General features: G+C 39.4%; 1 protein-coding gene across 1 annotated transcript in view; it reads left to right on the top strand.

The window, feature by feature from the left end:
- Positions 1 to 27066, top strand: part of LOC140233150 (probable G-protein coupled receptor CG31760) — a 131023-nt gene that overhangs the window by 20536 nt on the left and 83421 nt on the right. Inside the window, exon 2 of the mRNA XM_072313267.1 lies at positions 13994 to 14129. Coding sequence (XP_072169368.1) covers positions 13994 to 14129 — 136 coding nt within the window. The remainder of the gene's footprint in view (positions 1 to 13993; positions 14130 to 27066) is intronic.

Here is a 27066-nt window from a genome sequence, read left to right on the forward strand (position 1 = left end):
TGCTTTTTAGCTGATTATATAACTGACAAGACATAATCTAAATAATCCATTTTTAATGAAATCTCTAATCTATTTCCCTGCAAAATGAGAAAAAAAAAGAGAAACTATTAGCTTTGCTCAGTTTAATTGATTTAACGAGGCTGCATTAACATCATGCACTTTTTATCATTACAATATACTTATTATCACTTATCATCATTACTACAATTTAAAATAAAAATAAAAAATTGTAATGCTTGCGAAAACATCTGTGTCTGGAAATTGCTTTCCGTATCAGTATAAGTCTGAAGTCAGGCTTTGTAATGTTGTATTACGCTCGCTAACAAAATTTCATGAAATACTCTATGATTTCTCTCCTTACATTTTCTCTTTCTGACAGCCAGTAGTAATCTCATTTTCACAAACTCTAGCCCATACCCATGAATATATCAGCAGGGTAGAATTAGAAACACCTTCAAAATACTCTGTGTTGTTTCCCTGGGCGAATTTTGCAAATGACGTCTTAGTATCCTATGATTTATTACTAGGGAAAAGCTTTATCAGTGTATAAAGTAACAGCATTGCAGAGAAGGGGGAGGCGAGTTCGAGACCCAAGTCTAATTTGCCAGTGTTAAAGGACAAGTTCACCTTTATAAACATCAGGATTGAGAGAATGCAGCAATATTAGTAGAACACATTAGTGAAAGTTTGAGGAAAATTGGACAATCCATGCAAAAGTTATGAATTTTTAAAATTTTGTGTTGGAACCGCTGGATGAGGAGACTACTAAGGCTTGTGATGTCACATGAGTACAACAGTATAAAGAAAATGTAAAGAAAATTCAACATATTTTCACTTTTTTTCGCATAATAAAAGAGCACTTGACTTACCTCTTTCTAAAGGCAACGGGAATAATACCCATAACATATGTCAGTAACGAGACAACGGAATGTATACTTTTTTCAAAAGATGAAATTTTGTGAAATTCGCTTTATATTTTCCTTTTATTGTTGTACGCATGTGACATCATACACTGCAGTAGTCTTCTCATCCAGCGGTGACTGCACAAAAACTTCAAAAATTCATAACTTTTGAACGGATTGTCCGATTTTCCTCAAACTTTCAATGATGTGTTCTACAAATATTGCTACATTCTCTCAATCCTTATGTTAATGAAGGTGAACTTGTCCTTTAAAATCATGTTTGTCATGTTGTTTTCTATGTAGGGGCCTTCAGGGACCAAACACACACTATCTCTCGGACAGATCATGAAATGACGGCTCACCGTGTAGGAGAGATACAATTCACACATAAACATTATAGGCGCGGTCACACTACGCGAAGCTATAGGCGTAGTTTCATTTTCCTCTATTTTGTTTCTCGTAAAGTTAGGGCAATGTGACCGCAAACTTCTCAAGAAGTTACCTGCGAAACTTCCCACAAAACTTCCCGCAATGCACTTTTTGGAAGTTTCTCCCTTCTCGCGAAACTAATCATAGTTTTATGCAGTGTGTCCGCGGCTATTATAGCACCATGCTTCTCACTTTGGCGAGACACCAACCCATTGAAGTGGCCCGTTTCACACACGCTCTTGAAAATTTGCGAGAATGAACCCCATGTGATTCGCCGCAAAGTGACTAGAGGTAGCCGAATTGCAGTCGACCCAACACATGCGACAGAAGTGAAAAAGTGTTGTGAATATACGACATTACTGCAGATAGAACAGAAAATCAATGCAGACCATGCACCCTCGCTTCACCATTTGCATGATTTTCCTCTAACAGACAGATAGAAAGACAGACAGAAAGGAAAGAAGAGTTTCAGGTTGACAGTCAAAATCTAAGCCTCTTCGATTACCAGATTTTTTTTTTTTCCAGTGGGGGGGGGGGGGGGGGGGGGTCGCAAGGAGTCATTGATGGCACAGATAGACTTGATGCGAATGGATGTGTCTTGTTCAACTTTATGCCAGCCCAACCTTGCCCTCCATTCTTGATCCTTGGTTCCCCCCCCCCCTTCCTTCATCTCCGCAGCTTATTGACCCCATTGGATGCCTCATTATGTTACCAATCAACCAATCAGTGCAGACTAGTGGAGTGCGTTTACCCACCATGGCGGAGTGCAGAGCACGTAATACTCTGCTTTAGAAGTGGAGGAAAATTGGGTTATCATTGAGACTCAACCGGCGCGCACTTCTGAGGTGACTGTAGCATCGTTGTAGATCGGGAGATAGCAGAACGATAGAAGGGGGAATGGGCCGTCGTTAGTTTCTATCACTTCAATATCCGGCCATTACTCGCTACCCGCTTTTTTTTTTCTTTTTGCGGGCGAGATGACACCCCGTGAAATCTTACCGTGGCATTTTATATCCCAGGGGACATCAAAGAGAAAAGCAACCAGCACTCGGCGTGCATGTCGCAACAAATAATGTGGGTCTTTGAGATTACGTTTGCCGCTGTCTCCCAGGCAACGATGAAGTTAACTCAGGCTGTTGTTGTTGTTGTTCTTTTCTAGTAACGACAACATTTTCGAACATTTGTGTGTATGTGTGTGTGTGTGTGTTTTCATCATACCCGTAGCTCCCCTTCTTCTATACGACATCTTAACGTACCACTTATGCATATAGTATGAAGAACTTACGATGACTTAGATCTCATTAGCTGCTTGTTTATGTCACCATTTATAGTACAATGGACACTAAACGAAACATTAACATTCGAGATCTAGGGATAATTGGGTATCACCGTAAAGCTTGCTGATTTTATTACAGTACATTAGTGATGGCTCGTTGGAACGCTGGTGCTTAGAATCTGTATGAGGTCAATGCCCGGCAAAAGATTGAACGTACATTTCGAAGAATTGAGCACCTAATTACGAGTATTATGCCCTCGAGCTATTGTTGACAGATTGGTAGAACCACCCAACTCTCAATATTCCATATGTCTGATGATACGCAGATGCCTTAACCCTATTCCCACGGGGGGGGGTATTTTGCCCCCCCCCCCCCACCCCCGACGTTTCGTGTGATTATTCCGCAACGCGTGATGCTCTCGCAGCGACATTTTATGATTTTTTTTTCAAGTATCGCGTAACTTTTGAGACCAAATTTGATGCTCCCGGGCATACCGTTTTGAAGCCACGCCCCTTTGAAAAAAAAAATCGTCGACCCAAAAATTGCGCAAAAACATGATTTTGTGTACAAATACAATGTAAATTGTGTTTTTGCAATTAATTCATATAAAAATAAATATTTTTACTTTCAATGGCTGATGATGATTTAATTTAACCTGATTATGCTTTAAAAAGTTTCTGCGACAAATTTTGACGAAAAAAAAACAAAAACAAAAAGTAAAAAACAAAAATATATAAGAATTTCAATAAACAATTAAATACATGAGAAATAATTATGAAGCCGAATTTTTGCTTCAATATTATTGTGGAGAATATTAAAAAGAATATGTTCACCAAAAATTAGAAGTCTTGGAACTTTGTTTTTTTATTTATAGGCAGAAAAGATATTTTTGCATAAATTAGCATAAATTAATATAAAATACATGAATTAAAATGTGAAAAATCTAACTATACAGTCTGGTAGATTACACTGGCCTCTACCTTAGTGCAAATTTTCGCGAGGATCGCGCGATCCAGCGATCCATGACTGAGATCTGAAGGGGGCTAAAAAGCCCCCCCCCCCCCGGTGGTTTCAAGTCCTTCAAAAAACCCGGTGGGATTACGGTTAAATCGCTCTATAAAATGATTTTGGTTATGAAGATGATGGTGATAATGATGATAATGATAGTAATACTACTACTACTACTACTACTACTACTACTACTATGACTACTTCTACTAATACTAATAATAATAACAATAATAATAATACGATGTTATTTACCCGGAGTGACATTCAAGCGTCAGATTTGCTCCGCAAACAATTTGCCTACGGGTCCTACCAATTTGGACAAGAGAGACAATGTGGACTTAACGTGTTGTTCAAGGGTGAACGCGGCGAGCACCACACAAGATTCGAACCCCAGACCTACTTCAAAATGTAGAGCCTCCTTCATTATACCACGGGGCTTCCGGCCAGACGCTTATGAAAACATTGTCAAATTTTCAATAATAATAGGCATCGATTAATGGACACATGACCACAACGACATCATTTCTAGTTAACGAATGATTTAGCCCCTATCGAATGTTTGAACATTAACCACATTTCTGAAAGGTTTAAGAAATAAACTCTGTCCTCTTCCGACCTGAAAGATGAGTGAAGACTCCTAGAAACACAACTAGACAGCAAGGTGCTCCTAGTTGCTGTTAAGCCGCATTTAAACATAAAAGTTGTGAAATTAAAAAGAAATGAAAAGAGAAATAAAGACAGAGAAGGATATAGCATACCCGAAAAGTGTATTTAACGTCGTGACAGATCGATTTTCATTTTAACTGCCTGTGATAAATCGCGGTGTTAGCAAAGCTGTTCATGCTCTAGATTCCCCTCCCTTGGAACAAAATTAAATGACGACAACACAGGATGTGTGTATATATGACAGCAGTGACAGACAGGCAGACAGACCGACAGACAGATAGACAGGCAGACATCAGGCACAGGTAGAACCATCATAATAGCACATTCCCTTCTGTAAATTGGCTCGGCTTAACGACATCAAGGCTGATCGATACAGCTATTCGGAGCGTCAGCGCGTGCTCACAATCTGTGTGAACATTAACTTTCTCCGAGCAGGTAGTTAATCAATGTCGCGCACACACCATCGAAATAAGTTCACAAATATCACTGTCCATTTGCCAACAGGTCGACGTACATTTAATAGTTATAGCAGCAGAAACTTCTACTGTACGCCGCTGACGCAAAACCAACCTGCCCAAAAGGAAAACGTTTGGAAATACACACATACACACACACAAACACACACGCACACAAAAAAAAACTTTCACAAGTTGAGGAACGTTGTTGTTGTTTTTTTTTTCATATTGCATTCCAGTCTGCAACAAAAATTTGTCAAATACTGGTTCGTTTATCTCTTCTCTCTACACACACACACACACACACACAAACACACACACACATACACCCATATACATATATATATATATATATATATATATCCCTATGGTCTCTCTTAGACAGTTAGGTATTGTATGAACACTTAACGTATTTTGACGTTCCATCAAGGTGCTGACATCACAAAGAGGAAAAAGAGAATGTTAAATGTCACGATGGATTACCTGACTCCATCATTCCTGCTTGCATTCCTCCAAATCCACTCACTCTGCAGTAGATCTACGTCAATTCTTCTTCTTCTTCTTCTTCTTCTTTTTTTTTTTTTTGATATGTAACCAGTGCATTTATCCACATGTATCCTTGTTTGTATGTGTGAGGACGATTCGCCTTAGGGTGAACTTTTCTTTCCACATACTTATTGCTTTGAAATGCTTGCTTGCTGTTGTCCCCCGAGTGTTCCGTCTCCACGTCCATCTCTCAATTTTTCTCTCTCTCCCTATATATATATATATATATATATATATATATATATATATATATATATATTTATATTCATATATACGTATATATATATATATATATATATATATATATATATATATATATATAATATTATATATATAATACACAGATAGATAGATAGATGTACATATACATATATATATATATATATATATATAATCTTTATGCATCTCTCTCAATATGTCCCCCTCTCCTCATCTTTCTCAGTCTCTTTATCTTTATTGTCATCTTTTTTGTTTATCTTCCTCCTCTGACATCATCGAACTGGTCCAGTAAAGGCCGTTTCCTGCCGATCCATCAAATTATGACATACCCCCCTGCTCACTATCCCCTGTCTCTTTTATAGCCATCTGAACGATTTTCACCAGGTCCCTGCGAAGCAAAGTTATTCGCTCAATGGCAAACAAAATCGCTTGAATAATTGTTTTACATATACGCCCACAAAAGGCTACAACCACTCAAAGAGGCACACATGCATACATTTCGACATAGACTGAAACAGATCTAAATCATAATGTCAGAAAAAAAAATACATATCACACCGATTTTCTTGGCCCCTGCAGATTGTTGAAAAGTACGATGAACTCGTTGCGTATTACGCGCAGATCGAGAACAACCCCGAACCCGACGAGATGGATTTTGCATTCTACCTCATCAGGTTAGCCAATGCCTTCGCTCTGTCTATTTTGAAATTCGAGACACCAATCCGATATTGCATTTGAAGTGGTTGCTTTCCTAGCTCGGAGGGGTTCCGTATTCTATCCCCATGCCACGTACAAGAGACCTAAAAATATTCCGCCGCTTTCCCTTGTATCATGCAGTCTATGTACCGCACATTTTATGAACACAGACTTGAGAGCTCTCTTGATTAAGCGTTCTAATTCTACGTCCTCTCTCTCTCCTGTCTGTCTGTCTGTCTGTCTGTCTATCTGTCTGTCCCACTCTCTCTCTCTCTCTCTGCGTCTATCTGTCTGTCTATCTTTCTATCTTTCTCTCTCTCTCTCCTATAAGATAGCGTCGCAGCATTTCTACTCCAGCAGCTGCGTGTTGTAAATACAGTGATCGTGACATGAAGTTGTATCAATCGTCAAAACCAAACAGTTAAGTAGCAAAGCGTCATCCATAAATGTAATCACTGGGACTATTTCATATATTTAGCAACTTCTACATTCTTTGTGGCTTGCCATAAAAGTTCCCGCCAAAAATTTCAGATTTGTCCGCCTGTATCGAGGCAACCCCTGCTACTGAGTGACGATCCTTTCCGTAAAGTGCACAGCTGCAAACAAACATGAAAAGCAATGGAGATGGACAGCCAATTGCTTCATTTCCTGAACTTCCACATTTCAGTTTCCAGATGGGTGAAACGGTAGCATGAGCGTTCGATTGCCAACTGATGTTATTGGATTGTCCCCTTTACTTTCGTCATAAAGCGACCTAATCTCTGACCTGTCTATCGTTCAGTTCAATATCATCTTTGAATTTCTTCTACGGCGGTCATCTTCAGAGCCCCATTGCACGAAACTATGGTAACTTTACAATCAATAGATACTCTGCAATCAGTGATCAATAGATACTCTGCAATCCGTGATCAATGGATACTCTGCAATCAGTGAGAAATGGATACTCTGCAATCAGTGATCAATGGGTAATTTGCAATCAGTTATAACCATCACTAATTTCTTAGCTTTAATTGGTTATGGAATGGTGTTGCTATGGTAGTTAACATTAATTTCAGGGTTACCATTAATTGGAAAATTATCGCAGTTTTATGCAGTGGAGCCTTGGGCCCTGATGAACCCAAAATTGAACCCAAAGTCGGGGCAGATTCAGATCATATCCAGTTGGGAAGGATACACAGATTTTCAGGATGTAATACACAACATTGGAAGATGGGCGCAGATATTGTTCCCATATGGATTAGTAAAAACAGTTCCTAACTTCTGAGGACTGACTGAACCCTGAATTGCCCTTAAGATTAGTTGAATTGAACTTTGGATTGATTTTAGAACCTAGTAGTCAAACAGGCCCTTGGCGTGGTACGATGATACGCAGTATCACGATAACTGTAATTGTCTGCAGTAAGTTGCCATCTTCAGTAGATCACATAATTCTATACGTAAGTACAATCTTGAAGATTTGAAAGGAGAGAAGAGGTATGTTAATCAGACGACCTAGTTGAAAACGCTAATCTAAATCGTCCTCCTATTGTGATTTTTGAGCAACTAAGCTGGCAGCCTCTTCAATACAAAAGCAAAACAAATGGACAATAGTCATTATAAAAAAAAAAAAAAAAAGGTTAAAAGGGTATCACCACTTCACGCAACCGAGGGTAGTTAGTGTTAAGTCTGCATCCACAAGCGCAGATGGCGGAGTGATTATTGTCGAGGGATTAATGCAGGGGAGAATTAACCACTCGAGATGGCTGCAAGTCTGTTGATTTCGTCATATGAGGAAGTCAGATGCACTATACCCATTATTTATTCTGCTGCTTGCTTTAAAGGTGTGGGTGCACTTTAATATATGGGTTGTCTTTTTTGTTTGTTTGTTTTTCAACTCTTCCGTCAATATGTCTGCATGTTGTTTAAAAAAAAAACACCTTTATTTTCCATCTCTACGTAACAAACTACCAATAAGAAGGATTTTTAAGGTAATGTTGGGCATTGCCGGTGCTTTGGTCACAGGACTTGAACAAAAGTGTGATCACTACAGCTGAAAAGGTCACTTCAAGAAACGTTGTCTCGACAATATTTGATGTTTTTTCAAGAGGTCCGTCTGATAAGTACTTTCCACGTCATTTACAAAGCAGGGTCGCTTTCTGAACCCATGATCCACGATTTCTCTACATACATGTGACAATAAACACATCGGTGGTGGACCTCGTATTGCAAGGCAGTTAAAAGAGAAAAATCCCGCTGGTATAGTTTCATTGTACAAAGCAGATTTGCGTGCATCATTAATCGAACATGCATGAAACACGTTGGCCTGCAGCTATTGTCAAAAGTCTTATTTGACCTTCGATGAGAAAATGAGGCATGCGTGGGTCAATATTGTTATAAGAGTACTCTGACCTTCCAAGCCCTAATGGTCAGTTGTTATATCATGGAAGAAAATATAATAATGCTCTAATCTTTATGTATAGATGTAAGAGGGTCACGGTTATTCGATTGATTCAAAGTGAGGAGCAATAAAGACTCTTATACACCATTGCTGCGTCTTACGGATAGTTACCAACATGGTTTTAGTTTGCTGTTTAGTTGCTGTTGCTTCTTCTCTTCTCGGCAAATGCCATTTTCAGGCGGAGTTTATTTTCAAAGTGAAGGTGTCAGCCGAGGGCCACTACCTCTCAGCGCATAACGACCCTGATCAATCTTCCGCAATCCGCGAGCTTGGCAAGATGCTTTTGCGCATGGTGCCCTGGCCGCGTTCTGTGTTTGTCATAAACCCGAAAGCAGCCGTCACATCAGAATGTAAAGAAGGCTTTGGGGCTTTTGATAAGTCATTAAGGCAGCTGCTCGGTTTAAAGGGCCACGTGGGCTAGTGAAAAAAAAAAAAAACAAGAGAGAAGAAAATGATCGTAACTCTGCCTGCTGTGATGCACTTTTGAACGCGTTATTGAGCATTCTTTAGACACGTGTTTGCATACTTAATTAAACATGTTGTTCGAATAAAGAGAAACGTTTTCATGCACAGTTTAACGTTATTAGATCTATAATTTAAGGTGCTGCTAGTGCTATAACATTCAGCCTTGAGTAGGGGAAAATCCTTGTATCATATAGAACGTATATCATTTTTATTTTGTTTGCTACGTGCTATTGCCATAGGTAGATAATTGCATAATTTGTCATCACGTTGGACTTTTTAAAGTTAGAGCTATGGATGAATATGACCAACAAGCCAATGAAAATGAAACTGAATGACACGATAACAAATGTACTTCTATTTAGATTTTCAATACCTCCTTGACAAAACATCCTCGAAAAGAAGAATTGTTATGGAAAGATATCATAACCGTTTCAAAGATTGAAATCATTGTGACTGAGAAAATTCTTAAAAGCCAGAAGAAAAAAAAAAAACCCCGGAGGCATTATAGAGCTGTAAAAATACTGTATATTTCTGACGGGCGAGTTAAGAATGTTCTTTGCGGGAAAGTCCCGCACCGCTAAAATAGAAATTAATTAAAAATGAATCTGGGTCTCTTTCTCCTCCTCAGAACACACACCCATCCCCACCCAGCAGAACGAGTAAACCAGGATAAAATACTATTGTTTGCATCAGTCGTGGAAGATGACAGACAGCTGGTGGTAGTGGAACATAAGAAAATACAAACATGATATCAAACACTTCAACGGTTTCATTACTCTGACTGTATCGTAGTCAACTGGATGTAGTTTAAATAATAAGAAAGGAATGGACAATACTAAATTTGAGATACATATCGAGATAGATAGAAAGTAAGAGAAAGAGGAGGAGAGGGAAGGGAGGATCAAGAAAAGAATATATCACAACATAAACATGAAGAAATAGAAAGAGAAAGAGAGAGAGAAAGACTGTCGATAAAAAAGCGCAGTCATTTCAATAGATACTTTGATCTGGGGTGGTTGTCTGATGAAATAGTCTACTTTCGTGACAACTTTCTTGATTTTTTTTTTTCAAGAGATAGAAGAATGGAAAAAACTTGATTCCTAGGTCATTCTATTCCTGGACACCTCGCTATATGACACCAGTACAGTCTGACAACAAAGAGGACTGTCGGTTGAGCCTCTAGGGAAAGGGGAAGGGGGTAGAAGGGGACAGGAAAGGTTGTACCAAAGTATTAAGACACGGTTGGAATTGTTTTCACACTCACTCGAATGTCCTTTGATAAATCATATCCTCATGACTATTCTTTCTTCTTCTTCTTCTTCTTCTTCTTCTTCTTCTTCTTATTATTATTATTATTATTATTATTATTATTATTATCTTTATGATGATGGTGATGATGATGATGATTATTATTATTATTATTGTTATTATTATTATTATTATCATCATCATCATCATTTTCTTTAGGGGGAAGAGGAGAGAAGTTCTGACCCAGTATCAAATTCTTCCGTTTCATCAAATACCTGCTAATTTAGTGTGTGTGTGTGTGTGCGCGCGCGCGCGCGTTCGTCTTTTCCTTCCTCTACCTTTCTTTTTTATCTTCTTTTTCTCCTCCTCCTCCTCCTTCTTCTTCTTCTTCATCATCCTCTTCTTCTTTTTCTTCTTCTTATTCTCCTCCTCCTTCTTCATCATCCTCTTCTTCTTCTTTGCTTGGATTTTTTTTTTCTTCCGCCTTAATATGGCACCTGTGCCGGGCGTTGATGAGTTACCGCGGCGAGACTCTTAATTAACGAGGCAGCACGTGTTTACCTGCCGAGGTGTCAACATTGTGATACCATACTTTTTCACCATTACTTCTCACCGTCACTCTCTTACTTTCCGCCGGCAGCGTGTACGCTTACCTGCGAATTTCTGTATAAGACGAACATGACGGAGAGAACTACTAATCTAGAGTATTGTCGGTATGAATGTATTCGTTTACACAGGGTAAACATTAGGTAAGGTTCTTTTATTTTCCACGATATTTGTATCAGTGCAAGTGAATATGAATATGTATGAGTAAGGGTGTTTCATTACGTATCTATGCGTGCAGACTTTGATTGTAGTGAGCGTATATGGCAAGTCCACTTATTCGTATCGTAAATGTATCGTGTATTGTCTTATCTCATACGGGCTTTTCTGCCTTTCTGTCGCGCTCACATTCAATCATAAAATTATCTGGACGCTGCAAACTTATTCCTGTCCAAGCTGCTGTCATTCTTTGCTATCGCTTTGTTTTGCACTCTCTTGTCCCGATACGGTCACCCCGAGAACTTTCATCCCGCTGGCCGAACTGATGTGATTGTGGTCACCGACTTGCTGAGCAGCGCGAATACTCATTACCCCCCGAGAACTCCCCCGCTGGCCTGGCACGCCGGGCGATGATGAGTTGCGGTGGCGGGTCCCTTAATTGACGAGACAGCACGTGTTTACCTGTCGATGTGTCAATATTGTCTTACCCTATTGTAGGAAGGGGATAGAGCATAGGCCTCCGATGTCCCGCTGCCCTGAGGACTCTTGCCACGCTAAAACCATAATGCGAGCCTATGATTTGGAAATATTATATATTGTACGTCTCTCTCTCTCTCTCTCTCTCTCTCTCTTTCATGGAAGGGTGAGGTAAGATGGAAGTTAGATGGGAGTGGGGTGGGGGATTTGCAGAGAATATCGAGTGAATTGATTGGAGGACGAAATTATGAATAATGTTTGATGATAGCTACCCTTGTGTACGTGTGGGTGGGTGTGTGTGTGCGCGCTCTTGGAGCGTCTGTACATTCGCGATGTGAGTCTACGTGTATTTTCATGTCTACGTTTTTGTTTGTTTGGTTTTTTTTTTGGGGGGGGGGGGGTGAGAGCCCTTTACAAACTATTTGAGTGTTGGTATAATACATGTCTCTCTCTATCATATGTCTATGTCTGTGTCTCGCTCTCTGAATGATAAACTGAAGATTTGGATTCAACAAGTCCAAAATCATTACATCTTATTCTACCAAGATTTTTATGATAATCATCTCTTTTTTCCCCGTTGAGTCGTCTGTGTATTTAAACTGCAGTTTGAAGAAAAGAATGTTGGCCACGAACGAGGGAAGCTTGAGAGACGCATTAAAAATTTTGTAGTCACACATTGTACTTGGGACGATCCGTTTGCTTCCTGAGTAGAAATCTGTTCTCGTGAGATTGCGGAGAGCCCAACCAAATAAATGAATCCTCTCTGTATGTGACATGAATAAAGACGAACATATCATAGACGAATGGAAAGTGCGTTTCGAAGCCGAACGGTGTAGGAGGAGATTAATTTGTCAAGGGGCGCCCTCTAACGTCGACAGTGAAAAAGAGCTGTGACGATAAGCAGCTCCGAGAATAGATGCACCATGCATACTGTGTGTGCATTGCATTTTGATTATAAGATATATATACTTTATATGAATAATATATGTTTTGTTTATGTGTGTGTATAGTGTCGAGCCTTGTATGTTTACTATGTAATATATATTGTATATATTCTGCCAGATATTTTCTATAATGATATCAGGAGTTTGAGTTTATTTGGAAGTCAACTCCATTTTTGTCGATTTTGAATACATATATTTGTGATTCAAATTGATAGAACAATATAGGAAGTAATGATTTATAACTTCCGAATACTCCTTGTTATGTTAAAAGTAGGATATCACAGGAAGTTTTTTCTTTTCTATCTGCTACTTAAAAATCATTTAAATTGGCACTTGACTCATTCTGGGATCAAAATCTTCATATTATATCATGTACATTTTTTTTCGACAAATGGGTTTACCACGGGCTGTAGAAATCAAACTACGAACCTGCACTTCTACTCATCCTACTCCTGTAGGAACTTATTCCAGCCTTGCTGCCACTTCTCGGTGGGCGCTCAATAAATCATGCTACGAGTGACCACAGTGACCTTTGGTGTCCAACCAAGCGCCAAACCTGACATTAACCCTTTAACCCTAGCTTTTGAGTGACGACGGGCACAGAAAACCACCCGAAGCGTTGTACACACTGTTCAAAGTCCCTGGCACAGTCAGGGTTAAGTTATGTGCCTGATGGGTGGACAGAGATGAGCATTACTGTATACGCTGTTATTTTCGCGTACAGATATTTTCGCGAATGACGAGGCCATAGATATTTTCGCGAGATGTTGTTTGCGCGAATTGACAACGACGTTTACGTTAATGCACTATTAACAAGGGCGCATGGAGACATTTTCGCGTGTTGTTAAATTCTCGATCTAACTGTGATTCGCGAAATTCGCGAAAATTAAACCCTCGCGAAAATAACATCTTATACAGAGTATAAAGTATTATGATTAAAGCATCTTGCTCGAAGACACAACCATGAAGTAAACGTGGCTGCGCCACAGTACTAAAAAAAAGCAAACAAAAAACAACAACAACATGTGATACCATGCAAAATATCAAACACGCACCGAAAACGTGATGTTGTTGATATGCTAAGCGCAGATTGCAGTCACAAAATTCATTTTGATGTCCTTCGGCTTCTACATAGTTAAGTTCCACAAGATTAAACAAAACAAACTCAAATGGTTATTCTTATTGTTTAAACAAATCTCGATTAGTTTAATGAAATTGCCTTTAGCCTAGGAAAATTCAGAATAGACAACAAACCTCACAACCCTGGATTCATTTATTCATTTTCCTTTCGGGTCAAATGATAATGAATAACTTCTAATTGAGACCACTACAGCTTATTCACTGTCCATTTTGAATGAAGAGGTATGTGTTGTAAAATAGATTTTCGGTGTTTTTTTTTTACGTTTTCGAATTTGAAACACAGCTAACATGTGCCACTATTGCATTTAATCTTCCACAGAGGTACGAGCGGGCTCGACATCGACCTCCGGTCTATCGACATCAACCAGTGTCTCGACGACAGCCATAAGACAAACAGGTCTAAGGAGGAAAACATCTTTGCAGGGACCGACAAATGTGACCGCGAATCACAAGAGGTAAAGTTACTTTTCGTTAAGGCAACGAGCGAATCCTGTGGCGGTTCGTTGCGAATCCTTTTTTTTTTGGGGGGGGGGGGGAGGGGCAATATCTTAAACCATCACTCGCTAGAGGCGTGAGAGGGCGCCATTCACTCTTCCGTACCACCTCTCGATAAAGATGTTTAACTATCGATCATCATTACGGATGAAAATGAACTTGATGAATGACTTCGGAACGTAATAAAAGGAAACAACGTCAAGGCCGTGGGTGGTTAAAGACCATTTCTCTTTGGAAATCGTATGAGCTGATTTGTCGTCAAATCTTGCACGCAGTTTCTATAAACTTACTGCAGTACTCCTTGTAGAGAATCGATCTGATGATAAGGGGCCTTTGTTGTATCGGTGTGTTCAATATGGCACCAGTACATGTAAAAGAGGGTTCAGTAACACCTGAAGAAATGCATTTATAGAGATCTATACAGTAACATTAGTGATCCAGATCTCAGTTCAGCCTCAACGATAGTCTGCTGCACACAACCGTGAGACACGAGTATGCCTTTTAGCACCTTTTTCATAAGTGTCATCAAGGAGGAGGTAGGCCTACTATATGCCTGCCTGTACCTCCTTGGGTGTCACACAGACTGAACTCTTCCATACCTAAAACTGTTTTCCTAAAGTAGCGCCTGAAGTTCTCCTGAGTCTGAAGTTTATCAATTTTGATTATCAACATTGTGAATGAAACAACTCAACAGCTGCAGCCGAATGTACAAAACGGAGTCGAAGAAAAAGCCATCTTTTACGAATCTTGCGCAATTTGTGCACATAATTATACTTGAATATCATATACACTGTACAACAAAACAAAGGTGTATAGCTGCTATAGACTTCATGCCCTCAAAGAAATAAAGTAACATATCATGCAGTGCTAACTGTATTTTCCAAAATATCACGATAAATATGATCGCACTGTATCAGCACACAGAAGAAACAACACTCTCCGTAAAGTCGATGCTCATACGTGACTTCACTGAAATATCGTGCTAATTCTGAACACATGATTTTGGTACAAAGGAATGCACATATTCTCCCCTGGTCTATTGTACTAAGCATAATTCATACGACATGACATGTCCTCCTGCAACCTCTTAAAAAAGTGTGGTTTTCAATCCAATAATTCTCTTGTCCATTGTAGCTGCCGAAAATGTTGACATTTAGTTTTTGGAATTAGTATTTTAACAGTAAACGCAGACAAACCGTACGGGCCTTTTCCGTTCGTGTGAGAAGTGCTGCACGTTTGAAACGCGCGAGCCATCCGAGGACTAACTATCGTGCTATTTCGGTGTGCGGCGTTTGACCGCATAAAGTCGAGCGAAATATCACATCAGGACAATCAGGTTTATCATTCTCCAGACCATGGGTTCGGATTGCGTTCCCGAACGTGCTATTTCGCACAATTTGGGTGCTACACTACAAAATACCGCGATACTTTGGGTAGTGTAACACAATCTTACAGAGGAACTGGACTTCCATACAGGGAGATACAGTCAGACAGATGTTATAATCACAACCGCTTATCCAGTGACCACACACACACTGGCCAATCTTCATCGACTCAAACCCCTCCCGCCCTTTCACGTCTGCTTGGCGCCACAATAGGTCTCCACTCCGCCAGTGGTTTCGCGCTCTGTCCACTCCTTCTTCGCCACGATCCATCTCCCGGGCCACCACCTTCCCGGCCTCATTTGGTGGTCGGGGAGTGAGGAGGAACGCCGATCATCGTCGCGCGACAACCCAAGCGATACGTCAGATCGCAGTGATGCGTATAAAAGGCTAGGCCCCACTGCGTTGAAATCGGTCGAACTCTCATCGCGTCATGCCTAATAATACCCTTGAACACGAGAATGCAGACCTTTCGTAAAGTACCATCAGATGAAACATTTGAACGGCAAAAATAAACCAACAACAACAACAACAACAGTAAACACGAGGGAAAGTAATTTTCCGCATATCAGTGTTTAAGATCCATTTGTTTTCTAGTAATACTGATAATTTCATTCAGCGGAAAACATATATATTTAGTTATGATTTATATATTCAAATCGCCCATGCCTCATGATTTAGTGTGCATTAAACCTATGTTTGCGCTTGTATTCATAGAATCTGGTTTATTTCATACATATGCGCCCCTTTTTCTTTTTATTTCTTTTGTTTTAACCAAAAAGACAAAAACAAACAAAGGGGGGCACCCGATGCGCCCCGGCTGCATCCGCCACTGATTATGGGGTATACTTTCATGGGACATAAGGTCAGTGAATAAAAGCACATGGAAGCATGTGAAATAAATATCCTGCTTTCTTTCCTTACCATCAAAAGTGTATTTAGCACCCTTTGGAAACTGATACGAAATACAGATCAAAAAGAAAAGGGGAGACGTGTGTAGTGCTATACTAAAAGATATGATTGTAACCTGCCAAAATCGATATCCTAACCCATCATACTGTCAGGTCGCAGAACCTCCTGTGCCATTAGTCCGACGTCGTCGCACGCCTACTACTCGAGGAGTGTTGACCGTCAAGCGCGGGAATTATGCGGGGTAAGCTGTTCTTTTCCCGAGCGTCCCGCTGACCGTGGCGAGGACAAACACGACGTCAGTAGGAGATCGATCGGCAGTACGCCCAAAACTTGTTGAAACAGTATAAATTAGAGGCATTGTCCCAGTAAACAAGAGCGAGCGCAGATCGAGAGAAGCGGCAAAGGGGTGAGGTCGTTTCTCACACTAAAGGGATGGGCAGTATCGTTTTTGCCACGAGAAGACTACAAACTTGGACTGTCCTCCACTTTACTTCAAGGGTCGTTTGTTCCCTTCTTCGCTTCGTATGTCATCTTTTACATTATCGCAGAGCAAGAGGCCAAACGCCCTTTCTTTCGGACTATTTTTGGCGACATCGCGGAGCAGACTTATGGAGAAGTACATTCTTAGGAGAACCCGACGCAACAGCCAGTCCCAAATCTTTCTTTTTTTTGGGGGGGGGGGGTGGTGAGGGCAATGCTGGCTCGAGTGTCACACTTAATTCTCCTATTTTTGTTTTTGTTTTCTTCAAGAATACAAACTCAGCCACTCCACTTCTGATCGGATTTTTTTTTGATTCGACGGACCTGACAAGCGCTGCTGTTGATAAGCTAACATTATCAAGGAGTGGGCCGAATTGGAGCAGCAAAGAGGACATGTCTACTGTACTGTGAAAACAACATGATTTCAAAGGAGCTCTGCTGGGATGTGAGAATCTGAAAGGAAGACAGAGCAAAAAAAAATGGAGGAAAACGGAAAATAAAATGAAACGTGACAGTAATCCTTTGTCAAGACAGTTCTCATGACGTGCACTTAGATTCGGAAGTAACAAACACTTGTTTTCTTTTAAAGGACAAGTTCACCTTCATATGCAAGTGGATTGAGTGAATGCAGCAATTATTGTGGAACACATCAGTGAAGGCTTGAGGAATATCGCACAATCCGTTCAAAAAGTTATGAATTTTCTGCGCAGTCACTACCGGATGAGAAGACTGCTTCCGTTTATGATGTCACATGCGTGGAACGATTTAAAAGAGATATAAAGAGAATTTCACAAAATTTCATTCTTTTTAAAGAGTACACATCCCCTCTCTTGTCCCTGACATGTCATGTTAAGAGTAATATTATTCTCCCTGCCTTCTGTATGAGGCAAGTCAAGTGTTCTCTTACTGTGCGACAAAATTGAAAATGTGTTGAAATTTCTAAGAATTTCCTTTATATCGCGCTACACATGTGACATCACAAGGTGAAGTAATCTTCTCTTCCAGCAGTGACTGCGCCGAAACCTCAATAAATCATAACTTTTGAGAGGATTGTCCGATTTTCCTCAAACTTTCACTGATGTGTTCTTTTGATATAGCTGCATCTTTTGAATTCAAATGTATATGAAGGTGAACTTGTATAACCTTTAAAACTCGTTATTGCCCAACCATCTACTGGCATATATTCATTATCATGTTAGCTCTGTTCCCATAAGGAAGGAGACGGATAACCGTTTTGATTGTATTTCGCAGCTGCCTTAAATTACTTTGATCATGAAATGTATAGCAATAAAATCTGGTATTTACTTATAAGGGTCAAAACTATAATTTTTGGCTGCTGCATCCAGTTCCCTGAAGTTTCGCAGTATCTCAAAATATATTGCAGAAGTATTTTTTTCTCATTTGTCTACTAGAATGTGTATATATTGTAATATAGATCTAACACGTTACTTAACAATGGTACGCTTACGTAATGCCAGCTGTTAACAACTGAATATCGACGCTCCATAATGCACTGTTAGTCAATGGATCAATAATATGGCTACACTTCCTTAATCAACACTCTGGAGTTTCAGGCTAGGTAACTCAAAGCGAATAAAGCAAAATGTAAACGTCACTACATCCGCATGTTTGGCAGAGTGCCAGGGCAAAGCACGCTCTTCATGACTATCCATTATCTTAAATTGGACTACATTATCTTATATTTGATCCATTCCGTGGGGAAACTGAGCTAAATTTATGTGTTTTGCACATGAGAGGATTTGCGTTTATCGCACGAATAATTTGCTTCTAGCCACGGATTTAGGCAGGATGACAGAAATGTCAATAGGTTTATGCTGTAAAACAGAATACGCCCACAAAGAGAAACCATAGGAAACTCGTGAATAAATATGGAGGCATAAAGCCATAAAAATACACTGTATATTCAGTAGTTTATTTATATCCATCAAGAAAAGAATAAATGATTCAAAACAGTACATGTGTCAATTCTACTTTCATCCAGTTGGGAAGGATAGATCATTTAATACAATATAAAATGTATTCACGAATCGCAATGGTTTTGGGGTTTTTTTTAAGCAAAGAAGGGAACAATGCACACTTTGCCATTGTAACAAAAAGAAGAAGTAATCTTAACGGTAGAAAGAGAGTTCCATTAAAAGGCTAAGCTTCTAGGACGTGGAACACTCAAAAGCAAAACAAACAGCTACACCAATATACCAATATGATGTATTTTTGTAAATTCCTCTATGTGTAGACCATTGTACATTTGATCATTGATATATATTTTATAATAATACAATAATAATAGATATTACAAGCATACCATCAACAGTACTTGTTTTAGAATGCAAACAAAATTGTAACATTGCAATGTTATGGCACAGAAACTATTCGTGTTCAACAACAAAATGTGACCAAAAATAAAACATATATGCGGTCACGCAAAACAACTACAACAACAAAACACAGGCAAAAAAAAAAGAATGGAGAAGGGAAATGAAATATATATATGAAGAGTTTGTTTGCAAAAACTGATAAGTCCGTATTTGTCAAATGGAGATATTTGCGATTAAAGTAAAAAAAAAATCGAGAAAAGAAAAGTCGAGAATAATAAGAAAATTTTTGCTTCTTTTGACCATAATTTCAAAAATGTACCTTTATGTGTAGTGACCAATATATCATTTAAAAGGTATTATTTTGTATTTTATGACAGATACCGTACTTCAAAATCTTCAAAAATGGACTTATCGGTTTTTGTAAACAAACTCTTCATATATGTATATTCATTATTCGCGAGGGAAAGGCATTGATGAATGAATACAGAAATATACAAAAATGTTAAAGACGTTTTGTCTTGTCTTGGTTTTTTTTTTTTTTTTTTTTTGATTTGCTGACGACTGCCGCATATTCAATGGGTAGCTTGAATGCAGTACAGCAACAGCGTGATGAGTCTCATTCCCTCATTTGCAACTACCCCAACGCAAGTAGTTTGACCGGAAAAAGTCCTTATGGTAATAATGAAGTCCCCTTAATTACCGTATTAAGTGATTCTTAAATTGGAAATACTTTTTAAAGATCTCTGTTCCTGTTTTCCTCATTTAATACTGGCATGAAAGTCAAGGGTATTATTGTCCAGAATTATGTGAATCACTGTTATTTGATCCACAAATTAAACAACTCTCGAAAATATAGCGCATGGACAGGCATTATATTTTATTTAGTGCACTTACGATAGCCTCAATGTCGAATCGCGAATGTACAACCTCTCGCGAAAATGTCTGTGATCTCTCGATCAGCCAAAATAACATCTTTTACAGTATTTCTTTTCAATATCTCTTTCTGATTTGCTAGAATATTGATGTTATTTTCACCTAATCTTCCTCCAAGATAGATTTAGAAGAATAAATAGGAAAAGAAGAAGAATTCAGAGTAAGTTGCCAATATAACGATGACAAAATGTTAATGTCTGCACCAAGATTCAGCGCGTAGGACTTGATGGATTAAATACCAGACAGCAATACTGCTTAGCATTCAGTCCATTGCAGCCTTTTGCAGTTGGCAGTGGTCGCATTTTTCTTTTATTATGTACAATTCTGCAGACAGTTCAAATCGTCCCTTCGGCATCATTTCCTGTTTTTGTCTTATAACGGGAACAGAGCAAATATTTAGCAAGTATGGATCTGGGGTAATCGAATAGATTTGACCAACTAAAAGAGAGAGAGAGAAAAAAAAGAAAATGTGGGTTGCACTTCACATTTTGCCCACGACTGAAGTGGTTTCTTGATGAAAAGCTAGATCCACAGATTTTGCGGACAGGATGATGCTAAAGTCCCATCTGTGACCATTATGTCAGTGTTTGCAACGAATTATTCCCCATTTCTCTTTATCGCTGGCATGTCATTTTGCCTAGAAATGTTAATTTCATAAACATTTCATAACCCAATTTAAAGGTCTCTGTCCTCTTTAAATTTCATCCTTTTTTTTTTCTTTCCGTCAACCATCCTGATCATCATCTGTTTGTCTTGTGATTAGTACTACGGAGGGTGTATGCATACCATAACAGATTTATTTACGAATATTTTATACTTCTAACGGCAAACATTTCCATCTTTGCAGAATCATAAAAACACTGAAAATGTGGAAAAAGCTATCTATCAAACTAAAATGTTCTAGAATACTATCTAATTGTTCTAATCATTTACCACAATAATTGTATAGGCAGAAAAGAAATGATAATTGTGCCACAAACGTTTAACAACACTCTGCGATGCTCCCCATTTGGCAATCCTATGTCTTCTATTCTTGAAGTCAATATTTGCCTCAAATGCCTTAGATTGAACTTTCCTCTGTCCTGTTCTCTCCTTATTTCCCTTTCTTCACAGCTTATGATCAAGGCTCTCCCACTTCGGTTCCTTTGACTGCTTTATATTTGTTGCTAATGTGTTTTTTTTTTGGAATATATGTTTTGAAAATTATTTGCACGTCAAAAAAGACAAAATGTTATTGTATAGTAGGAACCCTTGTATTAAACTATACTATGTTTGTTCTTGTTCTTGTAAAGACAAAGTGAAAATGAATCCTAATCAGTCAATCAATCAATCAGTCAATCAATCAATCAATCAATCAATCAATCAATCCTCTAAGTTAGCGACAGGAAAGGTTTTAACAGTTTCGCCCTCGCTATGTTTGCAGCGTGTTAAACTGCCCAAGCGCATGTCACACATGCCATCGGACTACGACTTCAGTCATGGAATACCTCCCCCCCCCCCTCCCGCTTACCTTCACAACGCTCTTAGATTCTAATGTTAAGTTCTTACCTGTCTAGCCCTGTGTATGTCTGCCTGTCTGTCTCCCCCCCCCCCCCCCCCACCAGCCTCATCAAACAGCTTCATCCTCCCTTTGCTCTTTCCCCGCGGCTGATTTTCTTGTATATTTACTTATCTTCCTATCTAATGTTTGTCTTTTCCTCTTCTCCCCTCCTCCTCCCCCCCCCCCCCCCCATCCCAGGTAGTCCTAAGATAGTATTCCACGCTCTCCCCATCTTTCAATATTCTATATGCGTTAACCAATTGTTAACGACGTTTGAATCGATTGCGTTTGGGGAACATAATTTCGCCCCGCGGACAACTCCATTCTACGGCCGTGTCTGTGAAAACACCACGGCCTCCCTGGGACTCACTCGGCTCCCCGGCTGCAGCGCTCCGACGAATGGAGCGTCTCACGTGGGTAGAGAGACGGGCATGAATGCTCACAGCTTGGGCTAACTGACGTCGGAACTAGTTTCCCTCTGGTCTTCTAAGACTGAATGTTTGCCATTGAATGTAAAGATATCGACCCTTCGTCCCCTGTTATTTATATCTCAAGACTTTTTGAACGAACTGTTCAACACTCGCATTCTCAAGTAATTGTCGTTTTACCTACAGCGTTTTTCCGTCTGAACGAAAAAAAAAAAAGCATCACACACAGACACGCTAACATGGCAACTTCGACTTTCTTGGTACATGGCGGAAGGATCGTAGCGAATGATGAGTATATTCGCAATAAAAGCGAGAAGACTTTTGGCCACTCTTGTTTTGGTGGTGACAATGTGGCATTATACAGTACTTTGTGAATGATTACAAACCAACATCTGCTCTATATGTGCGTTATTTCCGTCTTAACCTTTACCTGATCACTTTCTGAACTACAAGTAATTCACGAATCCGTGTCGTTTTCTGAGTCTCTTGCTCTATTCTGCTTTCCAAAACCCTGCACCTATATCACGCTTACTTTCCAATCACTCTTTTTCAGGGGCACTGCCCCGGTTATCGAATCACTCGTTGTGCACAAGCAAGCACATAAAACCTAATATTTATTTTCTAAAACTGATTACGTGCCTAACTACCGTACCTTCTTCATTGCTCATAGACCAAGTTTTGATATAAGAGGATTCAGGAACCTTAATGTCGTTCTTGCATCCTTCCATGAACAGAAATACCAAATGGGTTTATCGTATGTCGATACGCATCTGAGATTACTATCGTATGGAAGGGACAGTTTTCAAGCGCTCTTGCACAAAATCCCCAAATATTGGGGAGGGGTACGTTAACTCCATGCCTTGAACACAAGAAATGTCATCCGATGCCCATCACGCATAACCAATATAAGTCATTCCGATAGAATGAAGATGTCATGAGAGTTATTCTTTTTCGAAATCTATCTATCTAGCCATCTGTCTGTCTATCTATCTAATATATTCATCCATCTATCTATCTATATCCATCTATCCATTTATCTATCTATCTATCTATCCATCTATCTATCCATCTATCTATCTATCTATCTATCTATCTTCCTATCTATATTTTATTATCATGTTGGGTAATCTTTTTTTTTCTTTCTTCTTTTTCTTGTATTCCCGATGTGAAGTCGTTTATTGAAATGCTTACGTCAATAGAGAAGTCATATCAAGAGAGGTCAATTAGCTGGGACCTTTCCACTTCAGTATCGATCGCTTAACTTCAGACGTTGGCCGAGCGTGCAGTCGCTTGAACGAAAGTCTTCCCACTTCTATTTTTTCTTCTCCTGCTCTTCCCACTTCTATTTTTTCTTCTCCTGCTTCTCCTGAGCCTGCTCCTCCTCCTCCTCCTCCTCCTCCTCCTTCTTCTTCTTCTAAACATTACGTATAGGCCTATGTTACGGATCGCTCAAACCTGTTTCCACTTGTTACATTATGTAAACTGGAACAGTTGTAATTCACACCGTCTTACCATGTGGGCAGAACTACGTTAAACTGGATTTGTTAACAGAGCATGCACTCATGAATGCTATGTGTGTTTGTCTGTCTGTCAGTTGTATGTCTGTCAGGCTGTATGTGCGTACCTGAGTATGTGTGCATGTGTGCATGTGTGGGCTGTGATAGGAAACTAGAGCCCATGATATAGTGCGTAAGATGACCGATGGCCAGGGAGTTTTTTTTTTCCCCCGTATATCGTAGTTCACTTTGAATGTTCTGCTCATGTTCATGTCGCGTTACTTTCAGATCAATTTCCTTGTGACATCTTTTGTGGAAGAGCTTCCTGCCACAATGTGAAAAGGACATCGATCACCGGTAATACAGCCAGGATATAAAGTGATACTTGCACTTCATCCGGCGCGAAATCTAGTAAGGAAAAACGCACATAGACCGATTTAGACTCACACAAAAGATCATAACTTCAACGTTTACTTTAATAGAGAATAGAGAATTTCAGCTGCATTGTTAGAGATTTTTTTACTGCATTGCGCTTCATTATTAAAGATAGATAAATATGCAAAAACGAACGTAAAATGTCAGAACAGTTAAAAAAAATGATTGGGCTAAAATATTTAAAAACAGATAGAAAGGCAAGTGAAAGGTGTTTAAAACAAAGATCCTCAAAAACATTGCAGTATCCACTCCATCAAGCATGTAGAAGGAGACAATTAGGAATTTTACTGTGTGCTCCAGACTCAACCAATTAAAGTTGTATTAGCTCAGATCTGATATGTCTTGATGAACGGCACTTACCAATGAAACTACATAAAGATGTACGCACATGATTTGATACATAATTTGAAACTGTTGCCCTTTTCAGTTCTACACAACGCCAAGAGTCTCCATCGACCAGTACTTTTTGGAAGGCATATAATCACTCTTTGATTTTACAACGAACTGAACTTCAATCGGTTATGTTGAATTATGCAGGAAACAGCCATTTTTAAGCTCTCGTGTGTTTGTTTGTTTGTTTGTTTGTTGTTATTCTCTATAATGTGTCTAAACGCATACATTGCAACCTATAAATGAATAGGGAAAAAAGCAACCGTCCAATAAGTGGAAATGAAGGGGAGTTCAAAGTCGTGTATGGAGTGTCCGTGCAGGTGGGTCTATTTAAAGGCAGGATGGTGGGCGCCTAGGGAGCTCTCTACTCACGATCTACGTTAGATGTGAAAACAGCCATGGTATATCAGAACTTCAGCACGTGTTTGAGTGTCTGTGTGCGTGCGTGCCTGTATACGTTTTTACACTTTTTTGTATCTACTCATCTTATCTCATTTGATTTATCTATCGTGTCACGTGTTTCTGAATCATCGTGAATATGATTTAACCCTAGCATTGAACTAAACAAAGAAATATTTATTATGTATGTATCCTATCATGTGCATATTGTGTGTAATTTTGTGTATATCCGTATATTCAATGCTCACATCCTATGGAGGCATATATACCAAGATAAATAGATGGATAACCATGTTGGATTACTGTATGGACCGTGCTTGCTCTTGAATGGCGCACTTGAATGGTTGTGGGATGGGACAGACCGCGCCATATAAATGGCGAATTCGACTATGCATTCGAAAACATAAGAACAACGAAAACAGCAACGACAAGGAAAGAGCACGCCCTCACGCAGTGGGTCGATGGGTTGCAGACGGACAGAAGGAAGGGAGGAAGATTGATGAAGGGAAGTGACCATCCTTGACGTTTTGTTTTATTACTCAAATACCATCTTGCCGGTCACTTGCCTGAGGGACTCGAAGGGTAGGAAGAGGCTGACCTGAGGTGGGAAAAAAAGAACTGACGCGCTGTCGACTAAACTGTGTCCAATTGCTCTTACTCAGTCATTTCTGGTTTGACATTCGCACAGACAGTAATAAGATTTGGGGAAAGGATATTGCGTCAATAGTCGACAAGAAGACTCGTACTCATTCCGTACGTAATCGCAAACACTGGGCATAAAAAAAAAACTCAACAACAACAACTGAAGCTCAAAACAAGGTTAAGGGCAACCAGATTTGCAGTTTGTCACAATTGGCAAAATATATCGGAGGCTTTCAATGCAGAAACTGATAACTTCGTGACCCATCGTTGTTGTGGCTGCAGTTGAAAATTGGGAAATAGAAGTGGAAATAGTGTCACGTCTCCCACGCCACAATAGCCTTTCAAGACATAATGACAAGACGCGCCGTTCACATCTACCTACGCATCAATCGATATATCCCCCTCCCTCTCCATCTAACATGTGTGTGATTGTTTGTTTGTGTGTGTGTATGTGTGTGTGTGTGTGTGTTGCCATATAAGTGTGTGAATTACAGGGTAAAGATAGATTCCTGTCACTATAATATACAATAATACCACTTTCCCTTTAGACGATGCAATATGTCTTCCTGCAGCTGCGCGTCTCCGTTTCTTTATCTTTGCCGAGGAAGATACTATTTTTCCTAACAAATCTTGATATTTTTTCTTTTCTATCTTTGTCTTCTTTTTAATCTCTTTTCTTCATCCCCCCCCCCCCGCAATCTATGAACTCCTCAGTACGTCACCAGATCGCGGATAGTGCAGTGTCAATCAAAAAGCACCCTCTAAGTGAACACTGTCACCTTTTTCAACATCTTACGCTGTGCTGTAGGAGACATACATCAAGAAAAATAGCACAACATCGTGCATCAGCGTTTATTGGCATTTTGGAGCTAGCTGATCACATGTTTGCCCCTCCGGCAATTTGTGCGGAAAGATAGAGTCTCCTTTTCACGATGGAAACGTCACAACCAGCTAAACGGTAACGGTTATTACAAATTGACTCATCGCTATTCATATCTCACTTACTTTCGTCGATAGAAAGAGGACCGATACGTACCAAAAAAGGGAAGAAAGAAATATAAACATTTTATATTCATATAAACTGGAGGCTTCAGCAACATATTTTCTACCATTATAGGACATTACCAGTATATATGTGTTGTATGGGGCGTAGCTGTACGTGTGTGTGTGTGTTTTGTTTGTTTTTGTTTGTTTGTTGTTTGTTGTTGTTTTTTTTTTTTTTTTGCTGCAGAATTTTGCGAGCAAGTACTAAAACTGTTTCTTACTGGAATTGCATGCACTCATATTGCTCTCCATTATTATGCAGGAAGACGCATAAAAGACTTTTAGGAACAGGATGTGATACTAACACTGAAAAAAAAAATGATAAAGCGATTAGTGCTTATTACTTTGATAATTATATACGTGAAGAAGAAAAAGAAGAGCACCAAATGCCATTACAATCGCGCCACCTGCTATCTGACCTAGTCTAAGAGCGTGAATAATTCCACGTAATAGACACAGTTGACCCAAGTTACTGACGTA

The sequence above is a fragment of the Diadema setosum genome, chromosome 9, assembly GCF_964275005.1.
Source record: "Diadema setosum chromosome 9, eeDiaSeto1, whole genome shotgun sequence".
Classification (NCBI taxonomy): domain Eukaryota; kingdom Metazoa; phylum Echinodermata; class Echinoidea; order Diadematoida; family Diadematidae; genus Diadema; species Diadema setosum.